The sequence below is a fragment of the Chiloscyllium plagiosum genome, chromosome 3 (assembly GCF_004010195.1).
Source record: "Chiloscyllium plagiosum isolate BGI_BamShark_2017 chromosome 3, ASM401019v2, whole genome shotgun sequence".
In the NCBI taxonomy this organism is placed as follows: domain Eukaryota; kingdom Metazoa; phylum Chordata; class Chondrichthyes; order Orectolobiformes; family Hemiscylliidae; genus Chiloscyllium; species Chiloscyllium plagiosum.
The window spans coordinates 64459601-64472308 of record NC_057712.1 but is presented as its reverse complement, the minus strand read 5'-3'; the positions used below and the strand labels follow the sequence as shown (position 1 = coordinate 64472308).

At 39.9% G+C, this 12708-nt stretch overlaps 1 protein-coding gene across 7 annotated transcripts in view; it reads left to right on the top strand.

The window, feature by feature from the left end:
- LOC122544271 (A-kinase anchor protein 7-like) overlaps positions 1–12708 on the top strand; it is a 192948-nt gene that overhangs the window by 12929 nt on the left and 167311 nt on the right. For all 7 annotated transcript variants that reach the window (XM_043683364.1, XM_043683354.1, XM_043683346.1 and 4 more), the window contains exons 2-3: positions 7303–7455; positions 9502–9641. In XM_043683364.1, the coding sequence (XP_043539299.1) occupies positions 7303–7455; positions 9502–9641 (293 nt within the window). The remainder of the gene's footprint in view (positions 1–7302; positions 7456–9501; positions 9642–12708) is intronic.

Here is a 12708-nt window from a genome sequence, read left to right as displayed (position 1 = left end):
GTGTGGTCTTCTTTTGAATAAAATCCCTAACTTGCAAAAAATGAAAGAAGTCTCTATCAGATAACTTGTACTTCCATACTAACTGATCGATGGACGTCATTACGTCTCCCTCAAAAAAACAATCACTCATGCAAGACACACCCCTAGCTGCCCAATGTTTAAATCCTGAATCTATCCTACCCGGTTAAATGGTGACAGATGGCTGGGCAAAAGATTGTTTAATTAAAGGTGTAAACAAAGATGTTTTGCCAACATTGCCCTCCATGCTTTAACAATATTGATAACTGTTGGATTATGGCAGTATTCCCTAACTGTTATCATTTTGTCCAAAAACAGCAAACTGGTAAGGGGGCACCTTGCCTGGGAGGCTTCGATATCTAGCTATATTGAAAGAGGATCTCCACAAACCCAATCAATCATTCACGTAGGACAAAAGCAAGCTTAATTGGTCATTTAAGGTCTAGAATGACCACCCCCCTCCCAAAATAAAAAGAAATATGTGAGGCACTTGCAGCTTGGCTAATTTAATAAGGGGGTTGCTTATGATGCCAAATAAAGGAGCTGAACCAACCGTTTAGCCTTCTGAGAGTTTCCTTACTGAAAATCAGGGGGAGCGTCCGTATAGGGTATAGCAAACAGGGGAGAATATTCATCTTAATAAACGTTATCCGACCCAATCACAAGACAGGAAGGGCCTCCCATTATTGGTGTTGAACAGCCGATCCAGAACTGGAGTAATGAATATGCCCAAATAGACAAAAACCCCTGTGACCACCTAAATGGGAATCTATAGTCACCCTCAAGACCTAGCTCCTTCGTAAGACTATCCATAGGCATACTTTCTGATTTTACAAAATTAATCTTGTACCCCAAAAAAGCACCAAGTACGCAAATGTATTTTATCAGGTGAGGCTCTGAAACTGCTGGATTTGTCAAAAACATTAGGACATCGTCTGCATACATCAAAATTTCATGTAATTTTGACCCCACTTCTGGAGCTGATATATTGGGATCCCCACGAATGGCCTCTGCCAATGGTTCAATCTCCAACGTAAAAAGTAATGGTAAAAGGGAACAGCCCTGCTGGCTGCCCCTAAAAATATTTAAATTGCTTGATCGTTGGTGATGACCACTGCGAAAGGGCCACCATAGAGAATCTTTACCCATTTTATAAAGACTTCGCCCAAACCAAACTGCTCCAGAGTATAGAAAAGGTACGGCCACTCAACTCTGTCAAATGCCTTCTCTGCATCTAGAGAAATCACCAATCCCTGTATTGAGTGTTGTTGACATGCTTGAAATACGTTAAGCAGCCTAACATTATTGGAGGATCTGCGACCCTTTATGAAGCCCGTCTAATCCTCTTTAATAATAAAAGGTAACACAATCTCCCAGCCTTAACACGAGAGTCTTAAATGTGGACTTTAAAATCCTCTCTAAGAGTGAAATAAGCCTGTATGAAGCACAGTCTTCCGGATCCTTCCCTTTTTTAAAGGATAAGTGAAATATTGGCCTCTCTCAGAGATGGTGGGAGACAATCATGACGGTACAAATCATTAAACATATTGAGCATTGGGCCTGACACTCTACTTATAAATTCCTTATAGAATTCACTGGGAAGTCCATCAGGACCGGAAGCCTTTTCATTCTGAAGCTCCATCACAGCTTCATGTGTTTCTTGCTGTGATAATGAGGCATCTAGAAAGGACTGCTTTTCGGGAGTCACACCCAGGAGCTTCAAATCCTTAGATTCCGTTTTGGCCTGGCCCTTCTCACAATCCTTGGATTGGTGTAACTTAGAGTAAAATTTCTGGAATGCCACATTAATCTTTTTAGAATCACATGTTAGGTTCCCAGACCCTTCCCTAATCACCATAATGGCTTGTGGAACACTCCTTTTTCTGGCGGGATACACTAAGTATTTGCCTGGCTTGTCACCATGCTCATATAACCTTTGTTTTGCAAAGGCCAGCTCCTTCTTTGCCATCTGCGTGAGCACCGAATTTAAAGCAATCCGCAGTGCCATAATCCTCTGTAGTTTGACCAATGAGGGTCTGTCAAAGTATGCCTTCTTGGCTGCCTTCAACCATGCTTCAAGGAGACTTTGCTGTTTACCCTTCTGACGCTTCCTACTGGAGGAATATGAAATAACTAACCCTCTGGCATAGGCTTTGGCAGTTTCCCAGAGGATAAATGAGCTACTAACTGAGCCTAAGTTGATGCCTAGGAACGTCCGAAATTCCCTAGAGAAATACTCCACCAATTTATTATCCTTGAGGATAAAGGGAGCCATTCGCCAGTACTTCGAACCCACTGTAATGTCCTTAATCTTAACTATGAGGTACACTGGTGCATGATCAGAGATGGTAATATTACCAATCATACAAGATGCCACCAAATCCAGGGCTACCACAGGGGTAAGAAAGAAAAAAATCAATCGGAGTGTAACATCTGTACAGATTGGAGAAAAACGTAAAAGCCCTACCTGTAGGGTGGAGATGCCTCTGACGTTCACCAACCCTAACTCCCCACATCTACTAACTGTTTAGTTTGTACAGAGGGTATGGAGGGACCTTTGGGCTACTGTGGGATCCATGAGACATTTAAAATCTTCCCCTATAGTGATGTGCCAGGACTTGAGACTTATCAGTTTAGCAAAAGTGTCTACCAAAAATGTAAGGGGTGAGCTGGAGGGCAATAAACATTTAAAACAACCATATTCTTTCCCCTTGACCAAGGCTTTAAGAATTACAAACCTCTCGTGTGTCTTTAACACACTAACAACTTAAATAGGAGATTCTTCCTAACCAATATAGTCACTCCCCTTCTTCTGGTATTAAATGATGAAAAATAAATTCAGTAAAAGCCATTCTGATGTAATTTCAGATGCTCCTTGTCATCCCGTATGTCTCCTGTAACAAAACAATATCCACCTTCTTTCTAAGACTCAAGAGTACCTTCTTCCTCTTCATTGGTGAGTGATTTTCCTTGATTTTCCAGGTATACCATTTAATCAATTCATTAGCCATAACCTCCTGCAATAACATTTAAATTCCAGAGAAGAGGAACCCAAACCACAAATTGTTGAGCCCTAGTTTCACATGATCCACCTAACATTAAAACCACTACATTTAACAGACCTACAAGTGTATTGAAAATTAAAAACAACAAAAACCAAAAAACAAACCAACATATAAACCGCCAACAGTGCTGAGTAGGGGAACTTACCCCCTGCCCAGAGGGGGCAACTACCCAATGCAAACTGCCCATAAGTAGGCATCTAACCATCTCAACCACCTTCACTTCTCCCAGCTAGAGCTACACCGCAAACACAAGCAGAAAAGAGTAAACACCACATAGAATACCAATATGAATTAAAAAAAAACTTTTTTTTTTTGAAAAGGGGGAATAAATACCCCACCCATTTTTTGGTATATCCTAACTTAGAAATTGAAAATGTACATCTCAACCGCCGCCAAACATCGTACCGGACTTCCTCCATTTCTTTTACAAAACAACAAAGACATACCCAAATAACACTATTTATTCATACTAAAATTGTTCAAATTAGGTTAATTTGTCCACAAACTGTCTTGCCTTCTCTGATGTGTCAAAGAGATGTACAAATCCATCTTGGGTGAAATTAAGCACTTCCGGATACCCCAGGGAGTACTGAATCCCAAGCTCCCTCAGTCTTCTCTTGACACCGGTCGTAAGATTTTCGTTTCTGGATCACCGCTGTCGAGAAGTCCTGAAAGAACATGATCTTAGAGCCCTTGTAAATTAGGGCCTTCGGATCCTTCCCCTGGACTCTGGAAGCCTCCATGACTCTCTCCTTATCCCGGTAATGATGGAACCACACCAGGAGAGGACGAGGATTTTGACCCAGACCCAATCTCTGCGCTGCGACCCGGTGAGCCCTTCAATCCTCTCATGCCAGCCTCCAACTCAAGGAATTTCGGCAGCCAATCCTCAACAAATTCCACGGGTCATTCACCTTCTTTAATCCTTCCTTTCTCCTGCCCCTGTTCGAGATCTACTTGATCGCACAAATTACAGACTTGCGTCTCCAGGGCTTGGATCCTGTCCTTGGATGAACTGGCATCAGCTTCCACCACTGTGAGCCTGTGGACCATCTCATCCGTCTTCTCCAGGTCTCCCAGCTGCTGCTCATGCTTCTACAGCATGAGAGAAATTGGAGCCAGCTTCTCTTCAATCTGTTTCTCCAGCATCTCGTGAGATTTTGCGAGCTCGTTCACCAGGGCCTGAAAAGTAATCAACTCTGAGGATCCTGCAGACCCGGCCTCGGATGCTTCTCCTCCCTTTTTTTGGCATCTCTGGACGGTTGGAAATGCAGGTAAGTTAATCTTTAGAAGTTTCTTTGGACTCTGCGATCTTTCCGGAGTCCCAAGATGTCACGCTGATCTGGGCTGGGCGGGGTTAAAGGTTTGTCCTGCTTGTGCTGTCTTGTGGAGCTCTGCAGTGCGATCTTATTAGATCACTGCCATCCTGGATCCCCCACAATGCATTTTTTACGTGCACACTATTACACCTTACTGAACTATAGGGAAAACCAACTGCACTGCAGCTCTGAAATCTTTGTGCGACTCAAACCCAAACAAAATTGGTGTGACTGACTACGTAGCGTAGAAGACAATGCTGTGCTCCGAGAACCACTACAATTTCAACACCAGAACTCTAAATGGTAACTGAGATTGAGTTCAACAGTTTGGCTTGGCAAACAGTATTTGGTGCATAAGTAGCATTTTTGTTTATGCTGCTGTTTGTACTTGATGGATTTTAAAAAGATACCCACAAGCAGTAAGTAATGCTCTGCTACAGAGTTGTTTAATTTTTATACATATGAATGAGCATTGCAAGAGACAAATCCATAACTATGACCCTGCAGTATTTTGCGGTACAGAGCCAAGTAAGAGACCATAATTCTATTAGCTTTAAAATCGTGATGGAAAAAAGGATAGACTGGATCTAAAAGTTGAAGTTCTAAATTGGAAGAGGCTAATTTTGATGGTATTAGGCCAGAACCTTCAAGAGGTGATGGGTGGGGGGCTAATGTTTGCAGGTAAAGGGATGGCTGAAAATGGGAAGCCTTCAAAAATGTGATAACAAGAATCCAGAGACAGAGTATTCTTGTTAGGATAAAAGGAAGGCTGGTAGGTGTAAGGAACGCTGGATGACTACAGAAATTGAGGTTTGGTTAAGAAAAAAAGGAAGGAAGTATATGACAAGCATAGACAGGAGAGATAGAGTATAGAAGAGTATAAAGGGAGTAGGAATATACTTGAGAGGGAAATCAGGAGGGCAAAAAAAGGGAACATGAGATAGCTTTGGCAAATAAGGGTAAGGAGAATTCAAAGGGTTTTTTATATATACATTTCGGACAAAAGGGTAACTAGGGAGTGAATAAGGCCCCTCAAAGATCAGCAAGGCAGCCTGTGGAGCCACAGGAGATAGGGGAGATACTAAACGGGTATTTTGCATCAGTGTTTACTGTGGAGAAGGACATGAGAAGATATAAAATGTGGGGAAATAGATGGTGACATCTTAAAAAAAAAAATCCATACTACAGAGGAGGAAGTGCTGGATGTCTTGAAATGCATAAAGATGGATAGATCCTCAGGACCTAATCAGGTGTACCCTTGAACTCTGAGAAGCTAGGGAATTGATTGCTGGGCTCCTTGCTGAGATATTTTGAATCATTGATAGTCACGGATGAGGTGTCAGAAGACTGGAGTTTGGCTAACATGGTGCCACTATTTAAGAAAAGTGGTAAGGAGAAACAAGGGAACTGAAGACCGGTGAGCCTGACATTGGTGGTGGACAAGTTGTTGGAGGGAATCCTGGTAGACAGGATGTACATGTATTTGGAAAGGCAAGGACTGATTAAGAATAGTCAGCATGGCTTTGTGCGTGGGAGATCATGTCTCACAAACTTCATTGAATCTTTTGAAGAAGTAACAAGGATTGATGAGGGCAAAGCAGCAGATGTGATCAATATGGCATTCGACAAGGTTCCTCATGGGAGGCTGGTTAGCAAAGTTATATCACATGGAATACAGGGAGAACTAACCATTTGGAAACAGAAATGGCTCAAAGGTAGAAGACAGAGGGTAGTGGTGAAAGTTTGCTTTTCAGACTGCAGGCCTGTGACCAGTAGTGTGCCACAAGGATCGGTGCAAGATCCACTGCTTTGTCATTTATATAAATGATTTGGATGCAAAAATAGGAGGTATTGTTAGTAAGTTTGCACATGACACCAAAATTGGGGATGTAGTGGACAGCGAAGAAGGTAACCTCAGATCAAAATGGGATCTTGATCATATGGACCCCCAATGGACTGAGGAGTGGCAGATGGAGTTTAATTTAGGTAAATGTGAGGTGCTGCATTTTGGAAAAATAAATCAGAGCAGGACTTATACACTTAATGGGATGTCATAGGCAGTGTTGCTGAAAAAACAAAAGAGACCTTGGAATGCAGGTTCGTAGTTCCTTGAAAGTGGAGTCGCAGGTAGATAGAATAGTAAAGAAGGCATTTAGTATGCTTTCCTTTATTGGTCAGAACATTGAGTATAAGGTTGAGAGGAACCGAAAGTGTTGGGAGGTCATGTTGTGGCTGTACAAGATATAGGTTAGGTTGCTTTTGGAATACTGCGTGCAATTCTGGTCTTCTTATCAGATGTTGTGAAACTTGAAAGGGTTCAGAAAAGATTTACTGAAGTATCTGTTTCTGTGCTTTAACAAATTTAGACTGTTATTTGTAGAACACTAATTTCCCTCACCTGTATTGGGTATAATATGATTCCAGCCCCATTAGTTTAAATACTGCAGCTTTTGAGCAATTTTCTTACAATGTGAGAACTGAACTATTGCATTATATCAGAACAGTCTGTATTGTAAGACTTCTACTGTTTACAAATTATACAGTTATTTCATGGGATGAAAATCTGGAAAGTTACATTAGACAGACGTAGCTCTTTTAAATACGGTTGAAAAGCTATTTTTTAAAAAATCTCAACCTTTGAAAATTGGACCGAGTGCTGTATTTAGTTTACTAATTTCGATGTGTCTTCTCTTGTAGTTTTCCACATGTAAAATAAATCCTGTTCTGGTTGTCACCTCCAAACCTGTACATATGTAAATCACATTGTTACAATTTCTTAGTTTTACTCTAGATGACCTCCTGCTGCTTATTTTAACCCAGTTCCTTATTCAATCAGATTAATTTTATAGAAATATTCTTGTTACCTGCAAAGTTGTTTAATGAATTTAATTCTTACACAGATGTTCCTGAAGGTACAGAAAAAACAGAGGAAACAAAAGAAAAGAGATTGAAACCAAAGAAGCAGAAGAAAAATCAATCTGCTAAAAATGAAGTCAAATATCTTCTGGCAGAACTTCCATTTCCAAAAGCTGAAATTAGGGAAGAGTATGGCTGTAAGTTTTGTATATTTGTGTTGGTGATATAGTTAGTTTCAGTTTTTGGTACATTAATTGTGGCCTCAGATAACAGCCTGGATGAAAAATCATCCCTGGCATTGAAACACATTTGAGGACGTGAAGTTGCAGTACTTATTCATTGGTTATCCATGTCAGCAAATGCTGGATCTTGTACCTCCAAGTAAGTGAATGTTTAGTTGTCTGTTGAGTCATATTTACTCTCAAAGAATGTTCCGGACACTGACCATGAACTTTTACAAGAGTGTAGGATAATATTCCTTCATATTTAATACAATATATAATTCGTGGGCGGCACGAAAAATCATCCCTGGCATTGAAACACATTTGAGGACGTGAAGTTGCAGTACTTATTCATTGGTTATCCATGTCAGCAAATGCTGGATCTTGTACCTCCAAGTAAGTGAATTTTTAGTTGTCTGTTGAGTCATATTTACTCTCAAAGAATGTTCCAGACACTGACCATGAACTTTTACAAGAGTGTAGGATAATATTCCTTCATATTTAATACAATGTTTTATATATATGTATATATAAAGATTTTTCTTTTTTCCCCTCAATTCATTTTTTTTTTGCTTTCCTCCTCTTCATCTTTTGCCCTTGCTTTCTGTACAAGACTTTAAACTTGGGTTCTGTATCACTCAAAACAAAGTCTGATGGATCAAAAAGACTCTGTTCTCACATGGCTCAGCTCCCAAGTAGGGTGTGTAGCATTGTTTCTGGCAGGCAATAACCATTTATTGCTACTGAAAATACCAGAAAACTCTAAGCATGAAACAAGTTTAATGAAAGGCACTTAACATTTTTGTCCTCCTGAGTGTAAAATCCAGGCCATTATCTAGGCATCTGCAGGTCAGTGTATACAGATTGGTACCAGATAATCTATCAAGTTCCAATTGCAATAGGTGCATCTGTTTTTTTCTACTTACTTATAATTGGCTACTTCATTTTAAGGGGGAGCTTGAGAGTCATTTGAATTTGCAGGAGTTCAATAATCTAATTGAATTTGCAGGACTTCTGATAGATTTCGCTGGCTGTAGATATGGATAACATGAGTTCCATGTCTTTACAGGCCAAACTCCCATTTTGTACTGACATTGTTCTTTATTATGACAAGAAACAGCCTGAGAATTGCCTTTCTATCTGTCATGTATGAAGAAAGAAACCTCACATTCTCACTGTCACAGAACTGATCTCCTTGGTTGCATGTTCGTCTAGTTAACCTGCTCCACTAATGTTCAAAGTGGCAGCTAAATTGTAAATGATGAAGACCAACAATAAGATTCAATAATCTGTTTCAGTGAAGATGATTCAGGGATGAATGTTGGCTTTATACTGGAGAAGTTTTTATTGATTTATGCCTTGATTTTCTTTTACATCTACTTGAGAGGCCTACAGGTCTTTGTTGGGGATGCTGTTGGTCAAATGAAGTATTAATCACAGTCACATTGCCCTGGTACTGCACTGAAGTGTCAGCTGAGATTGTATCCTCATGTTACAGTAACTGACTGAAATCCATAACAGGCATGTACATTCAATTTTCATATTCTGAGAAATTCTAAGTGCAGTGATACAGTACAGCTGATTAAATATCATTTTGTTTGCATTTCTGCTGAGTCACCTTACAGATGAGTTTAAAGGATGAGTTGCAGACAAAAAAGTTTAGAAGTTAGTACTAGGACTTGAACAGTAGTCTGCAAAGTACAAGAAAGTTATTTTGTATGAACATCTTTTGAAAATGATAAAAAGTCATGGTTAATAAATATATTTTCAATGTTCTGTGACAGGGTTTTCAGACCCTTCAATTTGGCTTTTTTTTTGCAAGTACAAATTGGTGAGACATTCTTAAATTCTGGATTGGTTAAATTTGAAAAATCTTTGACTGAGATTGATAAAGGGTAGGGTATCCGGTGATATGATTTGAAGTCCCTCAAGGAAGTTTTGTCTGTACTAAGTTTAGGTCTCACTACAAAGAATAGTTCTGAATACTCCATGATTTCTATTTTTTGGTGCTTTTATTTTCAGTCACAACACTTCCTGAAAAGACTTCCAAGAAAAAGAGAAAGCGGACTTTAGGTGGTGAGAATGATGATGATGCAGGTCAAAAAAAGAAGAAAAAGGTTCATCCAAATTACTTTGTATCTATCCCAATAACAAACCCAAAGGTAAATAAATTTGCTGTTTACATTATAAAAATAATTTAATACAAAAGATAATGCTTTTGTAAACCTAAAGTCATTAAGTTAACAGTCAGAACTATTGCTCTATCTAAAAATAACCTAGTCTTTAGAACCAAGAAGGAGTGTAGGGTGTTGCCTATCTCATCCTGTATGGAGCTTATTTGTAAGCAAGGTCTTACCTCTTAAATTGTACTACTTTATAAAGCACACAAATGCATGAAGTTAGCAAAGAATAGCTTTGCTGTGAGGTTAAAATCAACCAGGCAAAAAAGTGAGGACTGTAATGCTGGAATCAGGAATGAGTGATGCTCCTGCCCAAAATGTCGATTTTCCTGCTGTGCTTTTCTAGCGCCACACTCTTGATTCTAATCTCTGTGTTTGGAGTTCTCACTTCCGCCTAATTCTTTTTATTTACTCATGGGGCGTGGGCGTCGTTGGCTGGCCAGTGCTTTACTGCCCATCCAGGATGGGGAACAGCTTGGAGAGGAACTTGCAGATTGTGTGTTCCCATGAATCTGCTGTCATTATCCTTCTAGATAGAAGTGATTGGTGAGCTTGGAAGGTATTTTCTGAAGATCTTTGGTGAATTTGTGATGCATCTCGCAAAAAGTGCATACTGCTGCTTCCCAGTGTCAGTGGTGGAGGGAATGGATGCTTGTGGATATGGTGTCAATCAAGTGGGCTGCTTTGTCCTGGATGGTGTGAAATTCCTTGTTTGTTATTGGAGCTGCACCCATCCAAGCAAGCAGGGAGTATTCCATCACACTCCTGACCTGTGCCTTGTAGATCGTGACAGACTTTGAGGAGTCAGGATGTGAGTTACTCACCACAGTATTCCTAACCTCTCACTTGCTCTTGTAACCCCTGTGATTATGGGATGAGTACAGTTGAGTGTCTGGTCACTGGAATAAGTTTCATTCTAGTGGATGAAAAAAAAGGGAGTAATAGTAAAACAAATGAAATGAATTAGAAGTAAAAAGAATCTAAATTTTCTTTTCTTAAGATGGAAGAAAAGGATATGAAGGCAAAGTGAAGAAAATATAGGATTAATTTGCTTTCTGCAGGACTGAATTTACTGCTTTACATGTTGCTTTTCTGGGCTTCTGAGGTTAAGTGGTTTTATCAAAATGTGGATCCACCATGAAAAGTGTGCTTGCATTATAAATGCCAGCTGTAACATTTTGCAACAAGATTAGTTTGTATTTAAGTACAAATCTAGTAAATGCTTGAAATTTGGGAGTGTCCTTGAAACTAACGGCAACAAAACATTGTAAATCACCTATGAGTTGTTATGACTCTCAACACAGCACATATTTCTCTCCAAGTTCCTGCTCTTTTTACACATGAAAAGGCATGTTTAATTTGTTATTATTTTCCCAGCAAATTCTGGTACAGTGACAACTGTATGGTGGTTCAGTTTGTTGAGACCCTAAGCATATAAATTGTTCTTAATTTTATTTCTCTATTTTCCTTCTGTACTATTAAATCTAAACTACATTAGCTCTTATTGAGAAGAAAAGATACACCAGGCCAAGTGGCCTCCTTTTTTCACTGTCAAAAATAGCAAGATTTTGCAGTTGTTCATCTGCCATGTTCATTGGAAAAGCAGAACTTTAAAAAAAATTTAAGCCTATTGTTCATGACTTAGATAGTTTACAACCTCCAAGAAAGAAATGACCTGCAACAGCATTTGGGGATTTTACACAGAGGAGAACAAACATGAAACTCAGTTTGTAAGTTTGCTCGCTGAGCTGGTAGGTTTGTTCTCAGATGTTTCGTGCAGCGTTTCAGAGGCTCACTGATGATGTTACCTAGCATGGTAACGAAGTGTTGGAGAACAAACCTACCAGTTGAGCGAGCAAACTTACAATCTGAACCTCAACCTGAGTTACAAATCTTAAAAAAAATTGCAAACGTTAAACTGAAGTGTGTGTGTTTTTTTTGAAGTTATAGGACACATGTTTCTGCCCATAGTCCTCTGCAGTTTGGTTAATCATACACAGAATGTGGGTGTCACTGGCTGACCCATCCATAATTGCCCTCAAAGGTGGCAGTGAACTGCCTTCTTGAACTGCTGTAGTTCATGGTAGGTAGCTACACTCAATGCTGTTAGGAAAGGAATTTCAGTCCTTTAAGACAGTAACAGTGAAGGAATGATAACTAAGTCAAGATAGTGTGTAGATTGGAATGAAGTTTGTAGTTGGAGGGGTTCCTTGCATCTGCTGCCCTTCGTCCTTTCATGTGGTAGAGATCATGATTTTAGAAGGTGCTGGCAAAGGAGCCTGGGTGTGTTGTTGTGGTACATCTTGTAGATGGTGCGTATAGCTGCTACTGAGTCTCAGTGGAGAAATATGTGCATTTTGAAGATGGTTAAAGGGATATTAGTCACGCAGGCTGCTTAGTGTCAGATGGTGTTGAATTTCTTGAATGTTGTTGGAGCTGCCTTCAGCCAGTCAAGTGTTGAATATTCTTTCAGACTGCTGACATCTGCCTTGTAGAGGGTAGTGGGGCATTGCCGAGATGGGTGGTGATTTAGATCGTTTAGAATTCTGACCCTCAGACTTGCTCTTGTAGCCACATTCCTTCTACGGCTACCTTTCTTCAGTTCCTGATCAAAGATAACTTGTAGGATGTTCATGGTGACGGTAATGCCATTGAATGTCAAGGTGGGATGTTAGATGCTAATATGTTGGAGGTGGCACAAATAATGCTGGTCACTTTTCAGCTCAAGCCTGTACCTTGTACAGCACTTTCCACATCCGAACGTAGGCTGCTTCACTTATCTGAGGAGTCACAAGAAGTGTTGAACATTTTGCAACCATCAACTAACATTTCCATTTTTGACATTAATCAAGAAGAAACATTATTAATGAAGCAACGGAAGATGGTTGGGTCGAGTCCACACACCAAGGGACTTTACAGTGATGTCTCAGGATTATTGACCACCAACAACCACAAACTCTGCAGTAGTTATGTCTCCAACCAGCAGAGAGTTTTCTCAATTCTGATTGATTGCAGTTTTGCTTGGGTCCCTTGATGCCATATTCCATCA